Raw genomic sequence first — 27,522 nt, forward strand, 5'->3', positions numbered from 1 at the left:
GATGACCCATTGTTACTGAACCTGAGCAGATGGGAGCATTCCTTTCCTAAGCACTCGGTGCCCCGTTCACTTGCTTCGGGGTTTCAGCATACAATTTGTGATGCAGATGTTCCACACGGAGCTGCAAGGTTTGTTTTCTTGGCTGGGTTCCAAGGACGCTGCTGGGAACTTGTATGTGATGATGTTCTTTTGGAGTCCCATCACTGGCCAAGCTGCCAAGATACTTGGCCTCATGAGAGGACTCATTCTATTCAGGAATTTAAGCACTAAGTTTCCTTGCCTCTTCGGAATATAGACTTGTCTTTCTCTATGCCTGCTTTCTCCTGCTTCCAACTTTACTTCTTCATTCAGGCTTCTCCTATGTTTAAAACAAATTTCCCTTTCTCCTTCAGATTCCTCCTCAAAGATATCCTGGTTTGTGAACACTCAGGAATTTTCTTTCTGTAGCAAAGTTTTGATGGGGGCTTTGGTATTCTTTACAATGCCATTTTCCTCCTGTAAAACTTTGGATAACGCTTGGAACTTCTGTCTTCCCTGGGCTTGTTGCCCATAAAAAACCAACCAGGTACAAATAGACACTGTCAGTGGTGGTGTGGAAATTGTTCAGGTTTAGGAACCATGCTGAAAAATACTGTTGGAAAGATAAGCCAAATGCTCTTAGTCACTCTACAACAGCAAAGTGAATGATGGTCTCTGTGAAAGAGAGATGTGAGTTAGTGCTTGGTCAGTCTCTTTCTCCTTCTATCGTGTGAGAAAACATCTGAGCATCTCACTTACTTCTCTTAGCTAATGAGTAACTTCCGAAAGGGTTAGTGGAGATTTAGCCCAGCCTTCACTCTCCCCTCAGTTCTTGTTGTTAGTAAGAATTCATTAAGACAGTATTAAAGAAACCTGTTGTTTCCTTTCTCTGTTTCCATTAATTAGTCCTGCTCGAATATCTTGAGTTTTCTGATCATTGTATAGGTTTCTGCAGCACGCCGTGCAAGTGACCTGAGCTATTGATAGAACAGCCATATTTTGCCAGCTGGTTTATAGTTGAAAGATGTTGAAGCTGAACTTGTTTTTTCATGTTACATCCAGAGCTTTGGAAGAGTGTTTTGGCAGGCTTCCTGGTGGGCACAGCTCCCGTTCCCAGAGTTCTCTCCAAAGCATTAAGAATGGAAATAAGCAGCTAAGAATTTTCCAGTTTAGATCAGGCTCTGTGTACGTTAAGAGAAACAGAAGCATAACCACAAGTACCAGCATAAGCCCTTAATGTAGGCAGGCTTCAAGAGAGAGCAGGATTTAATCTGGTAGAACTGTCATAAACTGCTCCGTGTCGATTTCACACATCTGCACTCCGTGCATGTTTGTCCTGATAGGGAGACACAGTTACTGAGGCAGGTACACCACCGAGAAGCTTCTTAATGCAAAGAAGATCTGCCTAGTATTGCTTATAGGAAACAGAACCACAAAGGGGCCTCTGGAGATCAGCTAGTCCAACCTCCCTGCTAAGGCAGGTTCACCTAGATCAGGTTGCACCACCATCCAGGTGGTTTCTGAGTATGCCCAGAGAAGAAGACTCCACAACCTTTCTGGTCAGCCTATCAAAGTGACAGAGAGAAATGCTTTCCCTTTCTCTAACTTCCTCAGGGTGATTCCTTGGCTGGCAGCGTGGAAATGGCCTGAGTGACAAAACCAAGATAAATGTTCTATATAGAGTCTGCTTTCTGGGTGTTTTGGGTTTTTTTTTCTGACAAGTGCTGAAGAGGTGCTCCAGAACATCTATTATCTGGGGAGCAGAAACTAAAAATCCCTAGGAAGCTGAGGATTATACTGCATTATGGAGGCTGAGGATTATACTGCTTTATGGAGAATATGATCTGGAAAAAATCTTGAGGCTGAGAGGGGATGAAGGGGAAAAAAAAAAATTGATTCCTGCTGTCTCTTTGAGGATTACAGTCCAGCTCTTATGGAAGTTAGTGGGAAACTTTCCATCTCCTGTAATATGAGCTGGGCTGAGTCTTCAGGATATCTCCATAACAGAGCTGAGCTACAACTGGTAGTAGGGGCAGGCAGCGATAAAAACTTCTGTAAAGGTTTTATTGTAGACAAGAGATTGAATTGTGGCACAGCTGCCAAGTTTGGTGAGGATAACAATATATCAAATGTCATGATTCTTCATGTTGGTTTTTAATCTTGAAGATGAACTGCTGACATTTCACAGCTACTCTATTTTGTGGCTAGCTGAAGTCAAAAAAAGAAGTAATAGTAATAGCACATAAGTTAAAGAACTATTTAATATCAGAGCAGGAATCTGGACTTGGAGCACTCAGCTCCTGTTTCTAGAAGTACTGCATCTCCTGGGGACTGGATCTTTTTCACTGACAAGTTTCCCTCCCTGTGTTTTACCAATTTTTCAGTGTTTCCTAGAATATGTGCACATTTTCCAGACAATTTATACTCACTGAAAATTATGTTTTCATAGAATGAGACATCCCTATCTCAAGCATCTCTCTGAAGTGAGATTCTCAGCCCTGGAAATGCTATTTGCACTTCAACTACAGTCTTTAAAACACTTAATGTCTGAGCCTAAATCCCATTTTTAAATGTACTAAGGAATCTGTTTCATTAAAAATCTCAAGTCCTTAGATCATTTTAGTAAGGTAATAGCCAGATTAAATATATTCCCTTCTAAATTTCTTTTTTTTCTTGGTTGCAGAAATTCTCCTTCACCTTAAACAGTAGCACAGTGCTCTGCAATGCTCAGCACTGGCGGAATGGCTCTACAAAGAAGTGAAGCTTCAAATTTTAATCTCTTGCTGAGCCACATCCTGTTTTTGGTTAACTGATCTCATAGGAGGGAAATTTAGCAGAGGAAATATCTCTAGTTTGGAAAGTACCAAAAACTTATCTCTAGTTTCTTTGTGTAATTCAGCACCTTTTATGACAGAGGTGTATCACTTTCGAGAGGTCCTGAAGCAAAAAGGAGCGAGCCGACAAGCACAGAAAGGAGGCATCTAGGCCCCTTCATCTTGAAACAGAAACTGACCTGGTAGGGTAACATTGATCTTTCTGAAATTGTTAACTTACACCTCTTTATATTCTGAAAGCTTGAAAAGCCACATCCAGAACTATCTTTAAAATCTCTTCAGAAACTAACTCACATCCTGCCTGTGCCAGATGAACTTGCCATGAATTTTAACAACCCTAACCATAAAACAAAGCAAACGTTTCAGGCCATACTAAAGACTGCATCCCACTTTCTCCATAGATTTTAAGCTTCATTTAATACATTAGCCCTGATGACTCTGCATCTACAACTCTGTTTACAGCACAGAGAACTGGAGAGAAGGAAGCAGGAATGCAAAGGCATTACATGTGATTCTGCAAGTATGAGTAGGGAAAGTCTTCTCGCTCACATAGGTGGATGTTAACACTGAAACTGGAACCCTTAAAAATAACTTTATTAAGACTGACATCCTTTTCCTCTTCCACAATTCCATCACCAAAGCTTGTAACATCTTGACTCTTTAAAAAGATTATGCTTTTGGGTGCCATGGCTGTGTATGATCAGATAACTGCAGACTCACATTGCCGTATTAGTCATTGCTCGTGCTGCAGCAGCATTACTGCACTGCACATGATGCTTTTCAGCTGCTGAGATCCAAGTGTTTTACAAAAGGAAGGAAATGTTATTGCCTCTTCACAGAGGAGGGCTGGGTGCATTCATTAGGCCAGTGGTTTATCCAACCACACTCAGTGATGTGTGGCAGACAGCCAGCCAGTGACCCTAAAACTGACTCTGCAAATGGCTCCTTCAGGCTTATGTTTACCAACCCCCCACCCCCAACCCCCCACCCCCCCCAATGACAATTTTCTTTGCATCATCATTTTTAAATTGTTAAAGCCTTAAAAAAAAAAAATCCTGTAACAGAATCACAGAATGATGGGAGTTGGAAGGGGCCTCTGGAGAGTATCAAGTCCAACCCCTCTGCTAGGCAGGGTCACCTAGAGAAGGTCACACAGGAACACATCCAGGAGGGTTTTGAATGTCTCCAGAGATGGAGATTCCACAACCTCTCTGGGCAGCCTGCTCCAGTGCCTCATTACTACTTCAGTAAAGAAATTCTTCCTAATATCCAATCTAAACTGAAAAAAGACTGGTCCCATCCTCCTGACACCCACCCTTTAAGTACTGATCAGCATCAATGAGACCCTTCCTCAACCTGCTCTTTTCCAGACTAAAAAGCCCCAATTCTCTCAGTCTTTCCTCATAAGAAATATTCCAGCCCTCTCATCACTTTTGCAGCCCTTTTCTGTACTCTCTCCAGAAAAGCCCTGTCCCTGTTCAACTGGGAAGCCCAGAACTGGACAGCTGTCACTTATCAAAAGCCTGTCTAGCTCAAGGGAAAGTAAAAAATAACCACTCACTGACAAAGTGAAGGATCAGATCCTTTTGGAAGCAGTTTTGCATCCTGATTCCTGTGGGACTGCAGGGTGGAACTGAAAATAGCATTTGGCCCATAGATTATTTTTTAATAAATAACACTGCAGACACAAATGTAGGAAACTTTCTGGATACACACCTTGCAAGAATGGGTTTTGTATTATTGAATATCCCAAGCACTAGAAGATGCTGATTACTTGTCCCCAAGTCCTATGACTGTATGTGAAAAGACCTTGCCCAGGCAGCAAGGGAGTGACGTGTTACAGGCAGCAGAGCTGGGAAGGGTAGAGAAAACTGAGCAGAGCTCTGCCCTGCAGAGGCCAGGGGCCAGTCTGACTGCATGCTGAGTGTATTTTTAATGCTTCCTGTTATTTTCAATTTACCACAAAGATGACTGAAATTCTTAATCTTGCTTATTTTCTCTAAACATTTTTCATCCTGGTTGGGTGCTTTGGGTGGGTTTTTTTGGTATTATTATGGGTTTCTTTAGCACCTCTTCTGTAAGCAGCGCCAGGCTCGGTGCTTATAATATCCTCACAGTACTGTACACTTGCAAGATTAATTTTTCCTGTGTGTACATAGACTTCCAGCTCTATAAATAGTTTAAATATCTCTCCTAGCTATATTTTTAGAGGTTTTTTTTTTCCCCTTTGGATGTATTTGGTTTTAAACTAAACTGACTTGCTGAAGTCTAGAAGGATGTTTTGTTTATTCTTGCTTTGTTTGACACTGTCCTTTTGAGATGAAAAGGGGAAAGTTTTCTAGGTTTTTTTTTTAGGGGGTGGGGGTGTAAATTTTCAGTAACCACAGTATGTGTGTAGCAGAGCAATGTATGATAAACACCATAAAGGCAACCATAAGAGCTGAGTCAGCTGTGTGAGTAGAGCCTATGGATACTCCTTGCTTCATGAAAACATGAACATAGATGTTTAGAACAAAAATAGGAGAAAACAGTTCTGAAATTAAGTCCAATACTTCTTGTAGCAATACAACACAAGGCACTATGGCATGGACTTTGCTTGCTTGAAGAAGGGCTACATCTTGAGACCAGAAGTTGCTCTCCTTCCCATCTTTCGTTCTGTATAGCTGCAGTCTGTTTGGTATTGTATTTGATAAGCTGTAATAATGCCAGGGGGCCAGTCACCCAGGGCAGCCCTGCCAGATGTGGAACTGTTATCAGTGGACACACAACACAGGAAACTGTCAGGCTTCAGGCAGGTGCTCACTGATCAATAATAACCTTCTTGTCAACTTTCAGTCATAAGGTGCCTGGATTTGAACACTTGTAAATCACAGAATCATTAAGTTTGAAAAGACCTCTAAGATCAAGTCCAACCTTCTACCCAGCACCCGTATGACCACTAGCCCATGTCCCAAAGTGCCACATCTACTTGTTTTTTGAACACCTCCAGGGATGGTGATTCTACCACCTCTCTGGGCAGCCTGTTCCAGTGTCTCATTACTCCTTCAGTAAGGAAATTCTTCCTAATATCCCATCAAACTTCTCCTGGCACATCTTGAGGCCATTGCTTCTTGTCTTGTCATTAGTTACTTGGGAGAAGAGGCCAACACTGGCTTCACTACAACCTCCTTTCAGGTAGCTGTAGGGAGCAATAAGGTGTCCTCTGAGCCTGCTCAACAGCAGAGCAACAAGCCAAATGAAGCATCTAGAGCCACCTCTGCTAGGCCAGGGCTATTCCTCAAGTTTCATTCACAGTTAAGAGCTTTCCATCTGCAACTTTTCTCTTTTCTGACCAAATCCTAGCAGGCAGAGCTGCAGTGATTTCATAGTGCATTTTGGGAGGGGAAAAGAACATTTTCTGATAATGAAACACTGCTTTGTAGAAATCTTCACCGCAGTGCCAGCATCTTACAAGTAATGTATGCAAATTCTTTTGTGGTAAATATCTGCATTTGAGAGCAGCTGGAGGATGAGGTGAAGATTGCTGGAGGTTTCTCAGTAAGGAAGCCAAGTCTCCTACTCCCTTACTGGGGGAGCAGCAGCCAGAGGTGTAGAGGGGACATTTCTTCAGTGTCATCAGCGCTGGGTAGGGAGGAATTTCTGTCTGAGTGGCAGGGCCGGATCCCGTCTCAGCCAGCCATAATCACGCCAGTTTCAGGAACTGGCCACACAAACCGATTCTCCATTTCAGTTGCTCTTGGGGGAACCTGCGCCCCCGGGCCTTGCCTTAACGCGTTCTCCATCCCTGTCCCCGCGGGTCGGTGTCGCTCAGCCTGCCTGGGGCCAGCCCCGCGCAGCCCTGCGCCAGCCGGGACCCGGGCTGCGTCCTCCCGGCCAGGGCGAGGCCCGCTGCCCCCGGTCCCGAAGCTGCTTTCGGGGTTCCCCGCTCCTCCCGGCCTGAGCGAGGCAGCATCGCCGAAATTCAGACGAGCCACCCGGCTGCGTTTCTTCTGCCTGCGGCACCGACCCCGGTAAGCGCCGCTCGGCGCCCCAGGGCCGGCCCCTTCGACCCGGCCGCCCTCCTCCTTCCCCCCTGCGGCTCTGCGCCCGCTCCGCGCTGCGGGGCCCGGCAGGCTCAGGTAAGGGGGCTGCAGCGAGCGAGGGAGGGAAGAGCGAGTCCCGTTTCGGCCGTCCGCGGCCTGGGCTCCTCCCGGCTCCGCTGCGGGGAATCCAGCCATAGGCTACTAGGGCACACGGATCTGCGCCCCGAGGCAGCCCCGGGATCCCGGCCGCCCTCCTTGCTTCCTGCTGAGCCGGGGATGAGGACAGGGACGGAGGGTGACAGCAGCCCTGGGGTCCACCAGCCCAGCTCCCTGCCCTAGGGCTACCCTTTTATGGGGCGTTATCGGTGTAAAACACCCGCGAGGGTGGCTTCCAGCCCCACGGAACCGACAGGCTCTGTTATCACAGCGCATCCCCACAGAAGCCAGTGCCACAGCTCGTCTGCCCCATCCCCCTCAGCTGGGCACCGACCCACGACACCTCTGGCACAGCTTCATTAACTTGCGTATGCACATTTAGTGTTCCAGGTTTAATTCATGGCTCCTGGCAGATGGAGCAGCCCCAGCCTTCGTGTCTGAAATCTCCATCTGATGCCCGGAGAGGCCAAGGGATCTGCCTAAGCCAGCAACAGAGCGTGCTGCTCCTTCAAAGAGGGGTGTGCTAGATCCAGGGTATGCCCTGCCCTCCACGTGGCAGTCACACCACTGCTCCCGTACCCAGCCTGGCCCTGGCACTCCTGCTCTGGTTTTCCTAAAGACTTGTTAGTCAGTGTTGCTTTTGATAATGCTGGGATAGATTGCAGTGTGCCAGTACAGTTGGGGGGGGGGGGAGGGGGGCGGCAGGGAGGGAAGAAGTGGATTTATAAAGGCATTATTGTGATCAAACTGTGACAGGCCCCTGGGCAAAAACCTTTCTTGAACTTTCCAAATGACTGTGGGGACGCCAGAATCAGTTTTGGTTGCATTTCAAAAAATACTCAGCTGCACAGCTCTCATTAACTAAGAGCAGCCCTGAACATGCATGACACCTTGGCACGTGTGACTTGAGGTGTATCCGGTAGGAGCACAAGCTTTAATCTCAAGGTCACAAAAAGCTTTCGTTTCCCATTTCACCACCACTTTTATGACTTCAGGAAAGTCACTGTAAACACATCAGGTGCTCTGTTTCCACATCATGGATTTTGGCTGCTGGGAATTGAAGGTGGTTGGGGATTTACTCTACAGGAAATTACTCTGTGATGTGGGCCGATAGGACTGTAGCTCTGAGCTGATGGCACTACTTCATCTTTCTACAAGCTAAAACCTCTGGGAAGAACCCCCCAGCTTTTTATTTTAATAGGCTGTCTCTTTTCACAATGTGTTTGAGGGAAATTTTAAATCTGCACAGTAATTTCCTGCTGGTACCTAGTCAAACCCCACTGTGACATTTAGTCACACATGCCAACTGCAGACTCAGTTAAATAGATCGCCAGACTACTGCACAGGTTTGGAGCAGCTCATGGGCTTTGATGCCTTGTATATCTCACCTCAAAGTGAGCTGTGTCTGCTTCATTGAGCATCTGTTTTATTTATTTCCTTTCCTGTCTCTGACAGAAGTTTGCTTCAGATGGCTGAACTGACAACTAGAGGCCCACAGGATGTCCCTGGCTCTTCTCCTGATGAAAATGAATTTCCTTTTGGATATCCCAATAACATCTGTGAGGATGTGCCTGATCAGAAGTACCTGTGCAGCAGCTGCAATAATGTTCTGAAGAAAGCCCTGCAGACACTCTGTGGGCACAGGTACTGCTCAGCCTGCCTCTCCTGGATTGTACGGTAGGTCCTTGCCTCAGGGGGTCACATCACTGCGGTGGATTCTGTGACTGCAAGCTGTGTTGTGCCACTGAGCTCCACAGCTGAGTCTGCAGGCTACCTGGCCTGCTGGACCACAGTCATTTTACTGTCTGGAGGTACTCACTGTGGGGGACTGCAGGCTACTTCCCACCTCCTTCTTTTTCCAGTTTGGAAATCTAGAGGGTGGGGAAGGCTGGCATACTGGGCTTGACAGCTATCAAATTTTATACCTCTAAGTGAGATAATGATTCTGATTCTACCTTGAAGAATGATTACAAGACTGACTTAGTACTTTCATGGGACTTTACAGTCCTTTGATTTGTGATATTATGGGATTTTAATAAATGTTATCTGGGAGTTTCATTTTAATAATCCAGCTGGATCACTACATGTTAAGGTGCTGCTGCCATCAGTAACAAACAATAACAGCCATTGTCCTGGACAACCTGGAAACAGCTATTTCATTCCCCTTTATTTTTTTTTCCTTTGTTTTTGATTCCCAGAAACAATAAAAATGCAATTTGCCAGAAATGTAAGGAGGAAGATCCCAGCACTTTGAGTGAGGAAAGCCTGTTGGCAGAAGAAAGGGTAAGTTGCAGCTCACAGTTCATCACTGTTACCCTTTCTCTGGGCTAGTCTGCAGCCAGCACTGGGCTACAGTTTAGGAGAGAATAATGTAAAATGTGACAGCAACTGATAGTTACACATTTAAACTTATGCTTTAGCCATTTGGATCTCCCACAGCTTTTGATTTGATCAAGTGTATTGGCAGCCTAAGGCTTTCCATGTCCATCAGGTTCTGCAGCATAACATCCCACACTCTTCCAAATAATTAGCTTTTTATGGTCTCAAAGTAACCAGTCCTAAGGTGTTCAGGAGACTTGATGGGGTGCTTGGTGCCATGGGTTAGCTGTTTGGGTAGGTTGGATTGGTTGATGGGTTGGACACGATGATCTTGAAGGTCTCTTCCAACCTGGTTTGGTTTATTCTAATAATACATCCTAGCTGTTACTTACTATCCTCAGTAGGTATCCTAGTGGCTTTTCCAGTCTCATGGTTCTCTGTACCCTTCAAACACGTGACCAACCTTAAAGGTGGAGCATCTCTAAGAGAAAAAGCTGAATTGTCAGCTAAGCAGCTGAATTGCCTAGAAAGTGTTTTGATAGCCAAGATATCTGGAGGAAATAGTGGAAAACACGGAGCTGAATGTAATAAGAGATAAGAAACTCTGCACTGGCAAATGTTGAATCTGTAAGTTAACAGTGCAAATCTCTCTTGCTGTTGTGTAATTTTCCAAGCAGAGCATTGCACCATTCCATATCCTGAATACATACTGAGCCACAGGGCTCAGTTCCAACTTGTCTTTTCCCCTTTTTTCTGATTACATCCAGGAATACCAAGAGACACACATTCTGCCTAAATTTGTTAAGGAAAACTGAAACCAAATAAGCAGCTGGCAGTGAGGTAAAAGGCAAGGTTTAGGAAGTGGCTGCAGCAAAATAATGGAGCTGCAGTTAATGCTGAACTTGGAATAGCTCAGAAAAAACTCCTCAATTCTGCCATAGATTTCCCAGTAACAGAATTTCCTGCATCATGTAACCACTAATAGGTACAGCTAAACCCTTATGAACTTCCTACTCTGTGTTGAATGTCAGTTCTCTAATAACTTTGGGATTTCTCTGCCTTGGGATTCTCACTAGGGCTGCTGGGACTTTCTGTGGGTGGGTTGCTGTAAACAGTCACTCTTGCAAGCTGATCTGCTTGGGCAGATTCTTATGCCTGTTGAGGGTCCAGATGAAGTCAGTCATCAGGAAGGCATGGGGATCTGCCTGCACAGATCAGCTTACAGCAAGTGGTTGGATTTTGTAAACAGCAGGAATAACGAAGAGCATTTAGCAGGTTTATTCTGTGTATCTGTTCCTGATGATCTCTGCTTTACCTTTGCTGTGGCTTCGCTTAATGTTTATCTGCTCTGCTGTCTATGTGTTTGTATTTGAAATAAGACACCTACACGAGGCCCTGTGAGGATGTGTATTTGCCTTAGCTTATCCCATGATTTATTTCTGTGGTAACTCCTATTTCTTCCCTGTTACACTTTTAATTTATGATCCCTTCCCACTCAACATCAAGTGTTATCATGGTGCTGTTAATCAGTATCACTTACTGAGCATCTGCATCTGTCACTGAAGGCCGTGAGAAGAGTGAGGGCATCTTCCCAAGCCTCTGCTCACACCCTCTCTGCTGTCATTCATGGGTCTGGCATAGTGGGGAGTTCTCTGCTCTGAACTGAACATGAGCTGCTTTGTGGCTCTCCCCTCTCTGGCTGTGTTTAGAGCAGCTGTAGGTCCTGCTTCAGCTGCAGAGGGTCAAGCTTAGCTGGAGAGAAAAAAAAAATTACTTGATTTATTCTGGTCAGGTTGATCAATTTGTTAAACATATCACTGGCTGATAGGTCTTCCTGATCACATGAGCTGTAGACCATAGTCCTCCCCTAGCTGGAAATTTCAAGACAGTGTGGGTCAGCATGGCAAGGAGGAATGCATCTGGCAGTGTTTTTTGGATGGGGCATGGCAGGGCACCTCCACTGCTGCTGTCACAGGCAGCTCTGGGACAAGCAGGTCTAGGCAGCTGTGTGTGCCACAACAGCCACCTGCAATCCACAGCAGCAGCCCCTGCACTAAGACCTTTCTCTGAGACACAGCTAAAATGAAAACAGGGAGATGTGAGACTACCATGTATCAAATGAGAGAGAAATGTTTTCTGTTTCCTTGGATTTGACTCAGGGCACTTTTATGTCAGTCAAAGTCTGACATTTTACTCTGCCAGGATCTGACTCAGGTCCATACTAAAGTTCTGTGCAAACTCAGGTTCCCAGATAAGAGGGCAGAGGTTCAGCTGAATATTTTGAAGCAGTGGCCTGTGTGGATGAAAGAGGGGATGAGGATTTGCTACCTTGTTTCTCACCTGAGTAGTGGCCATAGTAATTTAGCAACTACAAGTGTGAAACAAGAAGCACAGGGAATGCACACAGCCCTAAGAAACTCATGCACTGCTGGGACTGTCCCTGGAGTTAAATATATTTTAAAGTATCTGTTTTGTAATGCCAGGAAATTCCTTGAGTTTTTCTCTTCTGACACAAGCTGCCATGTGCCTGATAACTTGAATTTCTTTCCTTTGATTTTGCTCATAGATTAGGCTAGAATCTTTTAGAGGATGGGGAGTGAAAGCTAATTGTGCATTGCTTGCTAGCTCATCACACAAACTCTTCCAGACATGGTTTTGTACAACCTACCTGGTTGTTTTTAATTTTGTGTGTGTGTGTGTGTTGAGTTGTGCAATTTGTGTGCAGAGTTCTGGGCTTTAGGAAATGAATTTCTATGAGACTCTGCATCTAGAAATGTATCTCACTGTTACCCTTCATAGCGTTGGCTGGGTTCCTTTAGGGTGATTAAACATGACAAGTGTAGGAAAGTAAAACCATCTTGTATCTAGGTTTTAAAAAGCTAATCAGGAGTGTTGATTCTGCTAATTTTGCTCGTTTTCTTAGCTTGCTGTGTAGAATTTCAGTAACTTTCTTGCAGGGTGGGCATCATTTGTAAATATCTTCTTCCATTTACAAGCCTTCTCCCCCAGGTTCTTGCCTTGCTCTCTGCTGTGACACGGGAAATCTGCAGTACTCTCTTGTGAAATTAGCAGCACATCATCAACTTCAGGAGAGCTTGTTCTTGTGTCAGTTGTACCTGTTTTGATTGTGCAGATGTAGCATTAAGTGTGTAGTTTGGTAATTTACATAATAATCGTACAGTTTTTCATGGTTAACACACAAAAAACCCCTATGTAGTGCAAAACAAACCCCACTCACATATGGTTTGCATTTCTTTAGTGCACAGTGCCATACTAAATGGAAACAGCCATGGCCTGAGAAACTGCTCTCACTGCAGAACAGTCTCAAGTCCTCTCTGCAGCACGTTTAGGAGGTGTTAATGACCCCAATAATGAAACCCATTCATTAAGAGTGGCACATGGCAGCACCCTCTAGTTAGGGTCCTGTCAGCACGTTCACTGCATGTGAAGTATTTCAGGCTTCTGAGAAAAGAAACTTAAAATAATAGCTGCAGTTGGCTAGGCATACTTTCAGTAAATCATATCACATCAAGTAGTTTATTTTTTAAACCATAGGAAAGAAATTATTTAATCCTTTATTTGGGCTTCCACTACCCCAAGATTAACTTGCTGGGTAAGAGAGTCTTATGGCAGTAAGTGTATTACAAAAAATAAAGTAAGGGATTTGTCAAGATCTGAAATGTTGACACAGTCACCTTATTCCTATGTCTGGAGTTCTTTCTGATCAGTGTATTTTTTTTCCCCTCTACTGTGTTTTCTTTTCAGGCTTTTGGTGATGCTGCCATTAATAAAGAGATTTCTGAGCTCAAAGTGCACTGTGTGACCCTTGGATGCAGTTGGTCTGGTATCATGAAAAACTTTGAAGTAGGTTTAAAGGCAGTTTATGGAAATGAACTTGCACCCTTACTTGAATGGGGCCAGAAAGACAATGACAATAGCTTTTCAGCAAACACTAATTAATGCAATTTCATTGGAATCAGTGCAAGTACCATGATGATCTATACCAACAGGGTATCTAAACCCATGCCATTAACTTCACTTAGGGCTTTGACCAAGTGTGGAACATCTGGACTGATTGTGAAATTAATGTTGCACAAAGGTGCATCAACTATGGTTTCTTGTTGCAGTAGTTTACTTGTTATTTAAGTGCAAGGATGCTACAAGCAGGTTTTGACAGACCACAATACTTCAGTCTCCAGGACACTGTTATGGGCAATATCCTTAGTGTATTTTTATAAGAGAAATCATTTCCTTTTGCATAAATGACTCCTACTGCTTGAATGTGCTCACCATTCTTTTGGGACTGATGTGAAATGCCCCAGGTGAAATGTTTAAAAGGGCATGATTTGTGAATCTGCTGTGCAAAATTAGACTAATGAAAACATGCAGATGATTCTAATATTAAACAGTTCTGGTTTGGTCCCCTGGTGTAGCAACAGAAGGGGTTTCTGCATTTAACAGAAGGAGTCTCTGCATTTAACAGAGGTAGTCTGCTGTGTCCCTTGTATGACTGGGTCTGAAAAGCATCTGAGGTGCTGCTGCCTTGCCTTTGCTAATTTTGCACAAATGTTCTGTTTGGGTGGATTCCTCTTTAAGGAAAACTCTGCCCTGTTTCTTTAGCCTCAGAGTTTTGAGAAGTGGAGCCCCTCTCAGCATGAATACATGGCAAAATTGATTTGAGAGCTGGGCGTGTGATTGAAATTGGCATTTCTGAGGCTGTTCTGTAGGGGACAGCCATCTCCCTTCAAAGACAAAATTAGTTGTGACATGGTGTCTGCAGAAGCTTCAGTAAAAGAGGTCAGAGCAAATGGGTTTCCTTGAGATACTGTGTGCTTAAGAATCCGCAGGCAGACCTGTTGGTGTGCTTCTGAAAGACACATGCTGGTATTTTTCCTTGTTGTGATGAGGGGATGCAAATAGTGAAAAGGCAATGTTTTAAAAGTTATTTTGACTGTAGGTAAGGGTTGTGTCCTAATTGTTGCATAGCTGATGTCAGACATCCACTCTTTTATGCTGTGCAGAAATGTCAGCAGACTAAGCATATTGATCCTACCAGCTAGAGTGGGATGGTCTCATTGCTCAAAAAACTCCTACCCAAAATGCCACAAAACCCCAAACTCCTACAAAACCCCCCCTAGAAAACACCCTGGAAAACCCCAAGCTAAAAATCAGGGATCCTGTAATACCAGGAAAAAAAAAAAGCTGGGAGCAGGATCAGGTTATTTTTAAACAAAAGCACTAGAGAGAGACAGTTAAAGAAGGAGCTCAAGTTAGAACTTTATCAAATGCTGCTTGTTGGTTTTGATTTTTAAGTTAAGAATTAAGCAAAAAGCCTCAGTAAAACCAGTGAATTTTTCACCACTTCACCTCAGCAAAATTGTGGAGTGGGACTTTACCCCAGCTTAGAATAAAATGCAAAGCAAAGACCTAGGCTGGCAGAACGGAGGCTATTTGGAGATAAAGGTCTATCTGCAGTTTACAATCTGGTTTATAACTTTTCTTTCTCCCCCCCCCCCCCCATTTCCAGGAGCATCAGAGTTTGTGTGAATATGCTTTAATCCCTTGCCACACTGGTTGTGGCCACGTGGTGATGAGAAAGAAACTTGCAGATCATTTGGAAAATGGATGTGTTAATAACGTGACGATGTGTCAGAAGTGTAAGAGGAGCTTATCCAGTAGTGAATACCAAGTAAGAACATTTCTCTGTTTCAAATTAGAGCTTTGTATTAATGTCTTCAATAATCTATCATGACATTTCTCGTCTTGATTTCACGAATGCTGTTCCACTTGGAGAGGGTTTCGTTTTCCTGACTTTGCTAATTTTTCCGTGCGTGTGTTGGAGGGGAAAACGAGCGGCATTTGCTCGTCTGCTCTGGTGCAGCAGAGAGGGAAATATCTGGTGCTCATCCAGGGCTTGGGCAGCCCATGTTTCAGCTCCTGTCTCACAGCATGTATCCCAGCATGGGGTAGGGAAGAAGCAGAAGAACACAGACAGTGGCAGGGAAGTGGCTGGAATTTGAGTCAAACTGCCCCCAAATGTGTAAGGCAGGATTTTGTCAGGGGCTTTCTCTTAGGTGTGATTAGATACAACTCTTCAGATTAGCAGCAGTGGCCTTGCAGGCCAGGAAGACTCTGAATCTGCCACTAATTTCTTCCTGACTGTTTAAACATATTTACTTCATATTTTTTATGCTTAAGTTGTGTTTTTCACTGTTGTGACAGAGACTTGCAAAACTTGTATGTATGTACCCTATGTATACACACATGGCAACAACTTGTCTGTCCCCAGCTCAAAATCTTCTTTAAAACAACCTTTTTCTTTTCTTTTGTCACAAGATTGTAGCTGAGCATGAAAATTGTGAGTTTCTGCTCCTAAACCTATTGCACTCTCTCTTAAATGCAGTGACTTTCCCTGTTGATGCTCAAAGTTACAATTGCAGTGCAACTCTCTGTGTTACTGACTAGCAGGTTTGAAGTGTTTTATACATTCATTTTAACTCAACATAGAAGATTGTGGTGGGTTTAAATTTCCCCCCCCCCAGCATTAACTTTTAGCCAGACCAACTCAGTTAGAAGCAAATGAAGCTGTATTTGCAAGCAAAAACTATACTCTCCAATGGAATGCAATGAATATGTACAAATTATGCAGGATTTACAATATCATGCAGATATTTACAGTTAGCAAAGAACACAACCCCCCCCCCCCCGGTCAAAAGACCCAGGAAGTTGTTCCACTGCCCCCCCAAACCCCTCTGTCCCAGAGAGAGAAAGGAGTTGAGAGAAAGCAGTGGGTTAGACTTATCCAAGGCCAGCGAGAAGCATCTGAGAAGAAGAGGTTCGGAGAGGAGAGGAGTGGTTCGGAGAGGAGAGGTTCGGAGAGGAGAAGGAGAGGAGAGGAGAAGGAGGAGGAGAGGGGAGGGGAGGAGAGGAGAGGAGAGGGAGAGGAGAGAGGAGAAGGAGAGGAGAGGGGAGGGGAGAAGGGGAGAGGAGAGGAGAGGGGAGGGGAGGAGAGGAGAGGGGAGGGGAGGAGAGGAGAGGGAGAGGAGAGAGGAGAGGGAGAGGAGAGAGGAGAAGGAAAGGAGAAGGAGAGGAGAGAGGAGAAGGAGAGGAGAAGGAGAGGGGAGAGGAGAGAGGAGAAGGAGAAGAGAGGAGAAGGAGAAGAGAGGAGAAGGAGAAGGAGAAGAGAGGAGAAGGAGAAGAGAGAGGATAAGGAGAAGAGAGAGGAGGAGGAGAAGGAGGAGAGAGAGGAGAAGGAGGAGAGAGAGGAGAAGGAGGAGAGAGAGGAGGAGAGGAGAGGGGAGGGGAGAGGAGAGGAGAGGAGAGGAGAGGAGAGGAGAGGAGAGGAGAGGAGAGGAGAGGAGAGGAGAGGAGAGGAGAAGGAGAAGAGGAATGGCAAAAGGGAAATGTGAAGAATTGTTATGGTACAGCTCCTCTTATCCCAGACATTTACCCAGTGAATTTGTTTAGAATAATCTTTTGTTTTCCTTTTTACACCCAGGAGTGATTTATTTATGGTTTTCTACTTTTCTGCTCAAAATCTGCAGCATAGGCATAGCCTACAACCACCACAAAGATGCTCTTTGTTTTTACCCAGTTTTGTAAATGCAGCATGGTACAAATTCTGGGAGTAGTGTGAGGGCATAAAGTGAGCTGACAGAAACTATTGTGTGTTGATGAAGAAGGAAATGGTGTGGTGGGGCAGGTGAATAGTGACAGAAAATTGTCTGTTCTAGTATGAAGAGCTGTAGCTTCAGCAACACACTTCTCAGCCTCATGATTGAAGCACATTATCTGTTGTTTAGGATGTTTTGTGATTGAAAACTCCTGGAGCAAAGCAGTAGCAGGATGAATGAGAGATGCTTCTGTGTGTTCAAAGTTCTGACAATGTTCTCATCCCAGCCCTACCTAAGCTCAGAGCCTCTGGGCTCTATTATAACACAAAATGTTGGCCCACACTCCTTTGGGATGTGGCAGAATGAATACAGAATCATAGAATCGTTAAGGGTGGGAAAGAGCTCTCAGGTCATCAAATCCAACCATCAACACCACCATGACCACTAACCATGTTCAGAAGTGCCTCTTCTACACAGTTTTTTAACAGCTCCAGGGATGGTGACTCCACCATGTATTGTTCCCTCCAGATGATGTAAAGAGAATAGTTGCCAACCTTGGTTCTCTGTCATGGGATGGAGGCACAGTGATGTCAGACCTACATGACAGGAAGGTTGCTGTGAATATCTCAGAAATGTAGCTTGAAGTAAGTGGGAGTGGATAGCTCTGCATGTTGTAACTGCCACAAATTTATGCCTTTCCAAGTAGTGAGCTGTGAGAATTAATCAGCCTGAGGGTAACAGTCCTTCTGGGTGAGAACAAGGTGCTCTTGCTAACCCCTGCTTCTTGGGAAGCCTTTGCATGTGCACTTCATATCTTCCTAACTTAGAGAGAAGAGTATCTGGACCCTGGCACCTTTTACTAGTGCTGCATCCAGTGTATGTCTCAGAGAAACAGTAAATACCAGAAGGTGGCAATACTCAATCCCTTTCAGCCTTCCTGAGTGCAGTTGACAGGCTGGAGGAGGAAACCACAGCTGTGAGTGTTCTCTGAGCACCTTTCCCTTTTCAGAGGTCTGTGATACTGCAGGTGTGCCTCAGCAGGCTGCGTTTTCCTGCAGTGAAGATCTGTTTTTCTTCCACCCATTCCGGTTAGCTGTCATCTAATTAACTTTCTGGTTAGGAGACCTTGGCAACCAAGCAAGGGAATGGCCTTGAGATGTTCATTTTTCTCTGCCTGCCTTAGTTAGTGTTTGTAAAATTGGAATTTTCCTGGTTACAAGGAACTGTTTTATTAAATTTGCAGTCATGTGAATTTTGGTTGTTCGTGTGTGTTCCATGTATCCACAAGCCTCTGGGAGCAAACAGTAAGCTTTGGGCACTTCTCTCCCTCTCTCCATCTCAATTACTGGTCTTGAGAGTTCTTTTACTTCCATACTTTAAAAAACCCTTCTCACCAGCCCCTCACCCCCTCAAGAAATCAGTGATCCTAAGGACTCAGACAGAAGAAAGGAAGAAAATAAAGGCACACCTTGTGCAATAGCTAAGATATAGAGTATTAAAAAAGGAGTTAGAGACTGAGAAAAACCTGTGGCTGTGTTTCTGAGAATTGAAAGAGAACCCTCAGGACTTTTTTCAGGGGAGACTTGGAGATTGCTGGAATGGCTTTATCAGCCAATTTCTGGACTGCTACAGGAGACAAACTGGCATGCAGAGGTGTTTGTAAAGATTAAAGACAGGGCCCCCCCCGAACAGCATGAATTGAAAGCTGACAGTTGCTGTGTTAAATACACATATTCCAGTTGTCTGAAGCAGCAGCAGGAGGATTACTTTAGGATTACTTGGAGCCAGAAATGGCAGGAAGTCTCATGCTAGCAGTAATGCATTTTGCATTAGCACATCGTGATGGAAAATTTGGATTCCAGCCTTCAAATGTTAACAAGCAGGATGCAAGAAGGATCTGCACATTAAGCAAACTATGTGAAGTCAATGCAAGAAGAGCTTATATTTGGGTTTCCTGTATAGTTGCTTTCTGTTCTATAATCCACCTGCATGTCCTAGCACATGGCTGTGTGGATGCACATAGCTATGGCTTGAGCTAGGTAAGACTTGTGCATTGCCTGTCTTGTATCAGATTTCCCAGGATGACCTTGCAAAGTATCTGTAAGTGGTTTCCTAAAGCTCTGGGCCCCAGAGTAAACGATCACACTTTGTACTTGCACTTACCAGGTATTGCATCTGCAGAGCCATCACTGAGCACACCTGCTAGGCTGAAGAGTAAATCAGCTTAGAGGCTCAGCTTGAGAGGCTTCTGAGTCTGTAGGTCGTTGGACAGGGGACAGCAGCACCTGCTGTTAGCAGATGTGCTTTGGTCCCTGCTTTCTGGACATTATTTCCTCAGAAAAGAAGCCAGAGCACTCAGCAGCCTGCTGCATAGTGAGGCCCAGAGCAGGCACTGTCTGCACAGGGGCAAAGGATTTTGCACCCTGTGTTGTGCTGCATGCCAGAGTGCTCCTGGGGAAGTTACCTTTCCTTCTTTTTACTCTTCCCTAAACCCACACCTTCCAGGAAGAGAGCAAGAAACTTACTGTAAACTTTTTTCTTCCATGACACAGAATTTCTTGTAGAAAAGCCTCCCTAATCCCCAGACTTTTGTAAAAGGGGAGTAGCATTCCCAAACAGAAGCTTTGTTTCAAAGGCTCCCAAGTAAAGATGCGCAAGGATTTTATTAATGCCCTGAATTATTTTCTTCTTAATAACAGGAACATTCATGTGAAGGCAGTTTATGCAAGGAACAAAAATGTATGCAAACAGAAACAGCATCAAAGGAGCAGGTAGGTAAAAGATGAGTGTGTGCACTACAGCTTTGTACCCATAAAATGAACATCTGAGAACACTGTCAGATATGGCAGTTCTCTCTGGGAACTTTTTGCATCTCAGCATAGCCCTGCTCAGTATCTTCTCTTCCCTGCTCCCACAATTAACTTTGTTAAATTATCTGCTCAATTAATCTTAGAAAAATGGGGAAATGTTTGTTTCAAATATTCAAGGAGGCCCCCATCAGCAAAAGAAGAATTTCAGAGTGTCATAGTATCAGTCAGGGTTGGAAGGGACCACAAGGATCATCTAGTTCCAACCCCGCTGCCATGGGCAGGGACACCCCACACTAGATCAGGCTGGCCAGAGCCTCATCCAGCCTGGTCTTAATTTGCTGGTTAGCAGCATAGTTAGAGTGCTTGTAGTTGTGAGGGGGACTAAATCTGAACCTCAGGGAGAGATTTTGGTCTGATAGAGCCACAACCTGGGACATACTGCATGACACAGCTCTTCTGTGCCTTCTTTAAGAACAGGAAGAGGGTTGGAGTGGCTGTGGCCATGGTGATCCCTAATGTAGTGGATCACTTTGCTTGTTGGCATCTTACCTATGAGAAGTTGTTGCCAGGGGAATCACTGTGGTTTCTTAAATTATGTTACATCATTGTGGGGTCTGTTAGATAGACACTTAACTGCCAGGCTGTGTGCAAGAAACTTGCAGTCAACCACCCTCTTGATTGATTTATCAATGACTTTTCAAAGCTGGCCGGACACTGGAAGCTGTGGTATTTCCTTGGTTTGAATTAAACTGATTTATAGCTGCTGGGATTGTGGCCTGGCTGTTTGTAGGTAAATAAAAGAATCCATTTTAATCATCCTTTTATTGTTTTTTGTTTTCAACAGAACTGCTCTGCACCCTTAACCAGCAGGGATGGATGTTGTTTTTCTGAAGTTGGCTGTTCATTTCGGGTGAGTGCCTCCAGGAAGGTCTCAGTGGTGTACAACTCAGCACAGCACCTTTGGTCTAGCCTGCCTTTGTGGTCAAGGTAGTAGGCCTGAATTTAAATAGATCTTTAAGAAAAGACAGAGAGTCTCTGTTTTTAGTAGAGGTGATGTTGGAACTGCCATGGTTACAGGGTGGGTGGAAGGTGTAGTTCAGCCTGTGCTGCTCTATGCATTCACTTCAGATAAAAATAGATGTTTGTTACAATTCTGCTGGTTTATCAGGTGTGCTGTTCTGCTCTGGTTTAGATATTCCCTTCAGTGTAACACCTCTTAAAACAGGGTCTTCTTTGTGTTTTAGTTGGCAACTGTCCCCATGTCTCATCCTTTGTGCACAATATGTGTATTAAATATTGGCTTATTTGAGAATCTTGCTGAGACTCTGCTGACATCCTGATTAATACGGAAATGGGAGCCAGTTGTGGGGTTTTTTATATGTCCTGTGTGCAGTGTGAACATGCTTGTTAGTTTTTCTCTCTCAATCTCTCCTCTGAGAGTTGGCTGCAGTATCTTGCAGTTTTTCCATCCCTGTCTCTCCCAGGAAATTAAAGGCAACATTGCTTGATTTGGCCCCAGGCCAGTTATGGTAGGTGTATGGAGAGTGCATTGACAATGTCTTCTTACAGGGAAGCAAGGAGAAGATAAAGGAGCATGAAAAAACTGCAGTTGGGGCCCACATGCTTCTGCTGCTGCAGCACATAAGGCAGCTGAAGGCAAGCTTGTTCAGTGCTACCAAGGCTGCAAGCAGCTTCATCCCACGGTCAGAACTGAGTAGGAATGGTGCAGGAAACAGCATCTCTGATCTGCAGATCCCAGCACGGTTGGACATCAGTGGGGATGTGGAAGTAGACTGTTTCCCTGGATCTTCTGTTTCTGAAGAGGAATCTGTTCTGCAGCAGCTTATGAGGGAAAAAGTGATTTCTGAGCTAGAAAATAAGCTGCATGTGTTTGAGAACATTGTGGCAGTGCTCAATAAAGAGGTGGAGACCTCAAACCTGGAAATCGCAGCCTTTCAGAGACAGAGTGAGCTCGATCAGAATTTAATACGAGGCCTTGAACTGAAGGTAACTAATGATGGGCCAGCCTTGTCTGAGTGCTTGCTCTGCAGATAACACATATTGACATAGGGAGGGGTGGTGTAGAGATCAGGACAGGGATGGGCACAGTAATTTGAGCTGTGAAGTGATAAGTTGTGGACACATCTACAGGATCTTTTTGGTGTGTTGGATAAATTTTGGAAGGGGAATCTCTAATATTTGTTGTCTAAATCTGAGGTTAGGTGCCTAGATATTCCTGAGAGCTTTGAATGTTCTGAGTTTGCTATGATCAGACTGTGAACAAGCAAGACACAGAATCACAGAATGTTAGGGGTTGGAAGGGACCTCCACAGATCAAGTCCAACCCCTCTGCCAAAGCAGGATCTCCTAGGGCAGGTCAGACAGGAATGCATCCAGGTGGGGTTTTTAATTGACTGATCCTCTTAAAGCTGCATTATTCTAGGAGGACCAAACAACTATCCAAGTAACTGTCACTTAAGAAGTCAAAGGAGACCTTCCAGAACATGAAGACTGCAGAATGCTTCTGCTGCTTCTGCAGCACAACAGCCTGCAGAAGGGGGGTGGTTGAGAACTGAGTTGCCTTTTCTAGATTGCAGAGCTGCACCGGTGCCTGACACAGAAGGATGCAGGTCTCAGTACTCTCCACAAGAGTCTTCTGTTCTCTGAGCAAGCTTCCTATGATGGGGTCTTTCTGTGGAAAATAACAGAGGTTGGAAGGAAGCTACAGGACTCTGTGACTGGAAGAACAGTCAGTTTGTATTCACCAGGTAAAACCCATGATGAATATGTGTCTTAGCAGACCCCAGCTCTTTAGAAGACCCACCCACTGCTCTACAACAGTGCTTCCTTCTGCTCACATGGACAGGAGGACCTTTAAAATAGCTCCTTAAACTAAGATGCTGTTTATATGAAGGCCTCATGCTCTCCTGCCTTTTTGTGATGTGCTCTTCCACAGAGTTCTATTCTGGGCTTTTATTTTGCAATTTGCCCTCCACTCCATTTACTTGCAGAGCAATTTACTGGATCTGTCTCATCTAACCCACAGCTTGGTGCCTGATGGTACCCAATGGCTTTCTGCAGCAATTCTCTCCCATGTGAGAAGTAATTTGAGTAGGTAAAATTTGCTTGTGTGGCTAATAACAGGTAATTTTCACTGAGGTGTGAGGCACTAAAAGGATTCTAAGCAGTGGATTTTCATTGCTTGTAGTCTCCAGGGTGTACTGATTTGTCTGTTTTCATCTCTGTGGTAGCAGATCACACACTACCTTTTCCCATCTACCAGAACACTCATTATGTCTTTGTCTCTGATTTTTAGCTTTCTACACTGCAAAGTATGGCTACAAGGTCTGCCTGAGGGTTTATCTGAATGGGGATGGGACAGGAAAGGGAACCCACATGTCCCTGTTCTTCGTTGTCATGAAAGGAGACTACGATGCTTTGCTCCCATGGCCTTTCAGACACAAGGTAAGAAGGGCACCTTCTCCCATGCATAGAATCATAGAATCAACAAGGTTGGAAAAGACCTCAGAGATCATTGGATCCAAGCATAAACTCAGTGAATACCCAGGGACTTTCTCTGGAGTTCAGTGGAAGCTGGAGTGCTTTCCCATTTTCCTCTGCCATGGCAACTAGCCATACTGTGATCATGGGCAAGAATTTGTCTCTGAAGATGCTCCTCCTGGGATTCCATACTTTGCCTTGTGGGGTTTTTCAGACAGGGAAATACTGGGCTAAAGACAGACACCTGTTTTTTCCCTGGCTGTTGCTATAGATAGATAGTATCAGTTAATGAGTGAATCATGATTGTTGCCTGTGATTTGCAGGTGTCAGAGGTGTGAGTTTAGAGTTCAAATGTATCATAGATGTCCTGTGTGATCCTGATCTTGGAGTGGGTCCAGATGAGGACCACGGAAAGGATCAGGGGGCTGGAACACCTCTCCTATGAGGACAGGCTGAGGGAGCTGGGGTTGTTCAGCCTGGAGAAAAGAAAGCTATAGGGACACCTAATAGCAGCCTTCCAGTACCTGAAGGGGGCTACAAGAAGGCTGCAGAGGGACTGTTTCCAAAGGCCTGCAGTGATAGGACAAGAGGCAGTGATTTGAAATTAGAGAAGAGTAGATTTAGATAGGATGTTAGGAACAAGTTCTGCACTGTGAGGGTGCTGGAACACTACCACAGGTTGCCCAGGGAGGTAAGTGGGGCCTCATCCCTGAAGATCTTCAAGGTCAGGCTTGACAAGGATCTGAGCAACCTCATCTAGGGGACGATGTCCCTGCAGGGAGGGTTGGACTAGACGACCTTTGGAGGTCCCTTCCAACCCAAACCATTCTCTGATTTTGTGAGTGCAATCTGGTAATGACAACAATGGGTAGAAAGGTGGAAGTGTGCACAGGGATCTGATCCCTGTTGTAGCCCTTGCCTCCCTGTGGTAATAATTCCCTAAGCTTTTCATGTAAATAGCCTTACTACCGTTTAGCAGCCAAAAAAATTAGGTATCAAAGTTCCCTATCCTCACTGTCTTACAAAATTATTACATCCATTTCACTTTGAAAGCTGAAGAACACTGAGTTGATAGAAGTGGTAATGAGGTGGGGAGATTCTACACTGATATTTAGGTTGTGTCTTCACCTCTTTGTGTACAGGCCACTGAGCTGCTTCTCTTGATTTCTAACCACAGTGACAGAATAAATGTAATGACTGTAACCAAACCCAGGGTTGTTTAAGTTGTCGGGAGAGAAAAGCAGTCTTTGGACTGTGCAGTTCTCTACCAAGAAATAATTCCTTGCTTTATTTTATTTTGTGCCTGGCAGAGTTTTAAATACTTCATCTTGGAAGTGTTACAATCTCCCTGACCTTGCAGGTTGTGAAACATTCACTATAGTTTGTGTTTAGTTATCAATGGAGCATCCAGCTGGTTTTGCAGCATATTTGCACTCCTGTCTCTGATGTTTGCTGTCTTGTTTTCAAGTTCAGTCACTCAGCATTGCTGCTTTCTTTTTTTCAGGTTACATTTATGCTGCTTGACCAAAACAACAGGGAACATATCATCGATGCATTTCGCCCAGACTTGACTTCTGCTTCATTTCAGAGACCAGTGAATGAGATGAATGTTGCAAGTGGCTGTCCCATGTTCCTCCCTCTGTCCAAATTACAGTCACCTAAATATGCTTATGTGAAAGAGGACACACTTTTCCTTAAATGCATCATAGAAACAAATTAGTGAATCTTGAAATGTGGGTGCCTGGTAAATCCCCCACTGAATTTCATTAGTTTACAGGGCAAAAACTCATCAGCTTGAGGCCTTGTGTTAGTTTTCATAGGTACACAAAATCCAGAGGGCCTGAGCCTGTGCTTCCTGGAATTGATTCCCATCAGCTGAAGATCTTCTTGCCAGAGCTGGCTGCTGCTGAGCATGCATGTTCCTTGTGCCCCATGGAGTGTGCTGCTGCAGCTGAGGATGGGGATTCTTTCATCAAGCAGCCAACACTCCTCCTCAGATGCTGCTGGCAGCCACCCCCTGCAAATGCAGTTGTGGAGCAGGCACTGTGCTCTCCCATGCCTGGCCTGGGCCTGGGGGTCATTCTGCTTGGGTGTCTGGCAGGGGGTGTTGCTGACCTCCCTTTAGCACCCCTGGCTTCATGAGTGGGATGTGAGGGGTGATGCTGAGCTTTCCCCACCCCCCAGCAGCACCCCTTTCCCAGCCCCCTTTCCCAGGAGGTGCAGAGCGAACGCCTGGCAGCCTGTGCTGGCTGGCAGCTCTGCTGTGGGATTTTGGCTGTTCCCCCACCAGGGACAAGGGCAGATTCCATCTCCTGAGGCACTGATCAGGTGTCTCTGGTTTTGCTTATTGATGACCTCGAAAGCATTGGGTTGTGGATAGCATTTATAGCTCGAATTCCTCACACCAGATGATTTATTTCATACTATTTATTTCAGACCTGTATTTACGTGCTCTGCAAAGAGATGTTCTCTTGCATCAGCAGTCAGTGACCAGATTACACTGTGCCCTGGGGAAATGACCTCTTGTATTTCCAAAGGAGTCTTTTGACTCTCCCATTCCAGCTGTGGAGCTCTGAGTGTTGTTGCCAACTGGGGAAGTCCAGAGCTGCCAGTCCAGGCAGGGGGAAGGACCCCTCAGCAGCTTTGTTTCAAAATGTTCAGTGACTTCCTGAACCTTCAAGGCAAGTGACTTATTAGAAAATATTGATTATTTTTTATTGCTTAATTGTTTTTATGTGCTCTGATGTTTAAAGTCTTTGCACATGCTAAAACAGAAGCAGCTACTGGAAACATTTCTGTCCTTTGTTTTTGTCTTTTAAGCAGAGGTAAGGAATTAATAATTATATTTTTATGTGTAAGGAAATCAAGCTTGGGAATGTCTGGATGTGTGTGAAGTTCAAATGCTGCACCTTATCCCCAGCAAGCTGCAGGCTTCTCCCTCTTCATTCCCTGCTGAACCAGTGAAGCTGAGATTGGTTTTGATGCCGCAGGTTTTGAACTTCCAGAAGCCTCAGGCTGCAGTGCAGCCTGTCCAGCACTGTGAGCTGTTCCACAGGACAGGGGACAGCTGGGTACAGACCCAAGGCCTGATCCTGCAGACAGGGCTGGTGTGTGTGTGTGTAAATGAAAGGCCTTTATGCAATTACTTGATGTGTTTTTCCTTTGCAATATTTCCCGTGTCTCAACTGAAAACACAGAGCCAAGAGATAAGGGGAAAGGAAAAAACTCTCCACTTCTATGTTGCAAACCATGGAAACCACTGCTGCCTGGCAGAGCTGGTGAAGTGCCCTGTGCTGTGCCTAACCTCCAGCCTAACTGCTGGCACAGGGAGAGATTTTTCTAATCTCTCCTTTCTATCAGGACAGCAGCCTTTAAAATAATTACTTGTGATGAAGTATCACATTTCAAAACAACTCCCTCTGTAAACAAACATCTATCAAAGCTTGTTTGGGAAGGTGCTGGATATTCCTTGCCATCATACATACACAGTCTCTGTCCATCTTTTTTCTGTCTTCCATGTTTAAAGTGCTCTTTCAGGGACAGAAAGTTACTTTTGCAGTATTGTGCCAGCTCCTGCAACCCCGGGGAGTAATATGCCTAAAAATGTGCTTTTTGTGTTGTGTAATTCTGACAAGTGCTGTATTTATTACAATCATTAGTATTTTCTTAACAATTTTATTTATTTCCTAAGTAAAGCTGACTAACTTAAGAGAGCTTTGTGTGTTATTTTTACTGTGAGATAGGGAATGGAGCGACTTGGAGATACTTTGATAGCAGTTTTGCTGTAGAAACAGCTGAGCAGTGCTGCAGCACTCCTTTAGAATCATAGAACTGTTTCAGTTGGAAAAGACCTTTAAGATCACAGAATATTAGGGGCTGGAAGTGACCTCAAAATATCATCCAGTTCAACACCCCTGCTAGAGCAGGATAACCTATACCAGATCACACAGGAATGCATCCAAACAGATCTTGAATATCTCCAGAGAGGGAGACTCCTTCCTCCCTTCCTTTTCTCCTCCTCCTGTCCTCTTTTCCTCCCTCCTTCCTTTTTTTCTTTCCTCCCTCCTTTTCCTTCCTTTCCTTGCTTTCCTTCCTCTCTTTCCCTCCCTTTCCCTTTCTTTATTCTTTTTTTCTCCTTCATCTGCTTTCCTTTCTTCTCTCCTTCCTTTCATTCTGGGGTAGATGTCATTTCTGAGCCATGCTCAGGAGCTGCAGATGTGCCCAGAACATGTCTGTGTCAAAATTCTGT

The 27,522-nt window shown here is 44.7% G+C and overlaps 1 protein-coding gene across 2 annotated transcripts; it reads left to right on the forward strand.

Moving 5' to 3' along the window:
• The first annotated feature begins 68 nt into the window (after positions 1–68).
• On the forward strand, positions 69–26,982 carry TRAF1 (TNF receptor associated factor 1). Of its 2 annotated transcripts, XM_068155837.1 has the most exons (11): positions 6,926–6,970; positions 8,486–8,707; positions 9,229–9,313; positions 13,115–13,213; positions 14,877–15,038; positions 19,662–19,733; positions 20,617–20,682; positions 21,342–21,779; positions 22,363–22,540; positions 23,089–23,237; positions 24,778–26,982. In XM_068155837.1, exons 2-11 carry the CDS (start codon positions 8,499–8,501, stop codon positions 24,991–24,993), a joined length of 1,674 nt encoding a protein of 557 aa, XP_068011938.1. In that variant the 5' UTR covers positions 6,926–6,970; positions 8,486–8,498; the 3' UTR covers positions 24,994–26,982. The 2 variants fall into 2 exon arrangements, with proteins under 2 accessions (XP_068011939.1, XP_068011938.1); XM_068155838.1 differs by lacking the exons at positions 6,926–6,970; positions 13,115–13,213; positions 14,877–15,038 and adding an exon at positions 69–128.
• The last annotated feature ends 540 nt before the right edge of the window (positions 26,983–27,522 follow it).

This window comes from Melanerpes formicivorus, unplaced genomic scaffold (assembly GCF_026170545.1).
Source record: "Melanerpes formicivorus ecotype bairdi unplaced genomic scaffold, bMelFor1.0.p_v2 SCAF_33, whole genome shotgun sequence".
Classification (NCBI taxonomy): Eukaryota; Metazoa; Chordata; class Aves; order Piciformes; family Picidae; genus Melanerpes; species Melanerpes formicivorus.

What these genes read in the sequence shown, in the direction of transcription:
- TRAF1 (XM_068155837.1), top strand. Translation starts at nt 8,499, where the DNA reads ATGGCTGAACTGACAACTAGAGGCCCACAGGATGTCCCTGGCTCTTCT. An exon ending in TGCCTCTCCTGGATTGTACG is followed by an intron (nt 8,708 to 9,228) that starts GTAGGTCCTTGC and finishes TTTGATTCCCAG; the next exon opens with AAACAATAAAAATGCAATTT. An exon ending in GCCTGTTGGCAGAAGAAAGG is followed by an intron (nt 9,314 to 13,114) that starts GTAAGTTGCAGC and finishes TTTTCTTTTCAG; the next exon opens with GCTTTTGGTGATGCTGCCAT.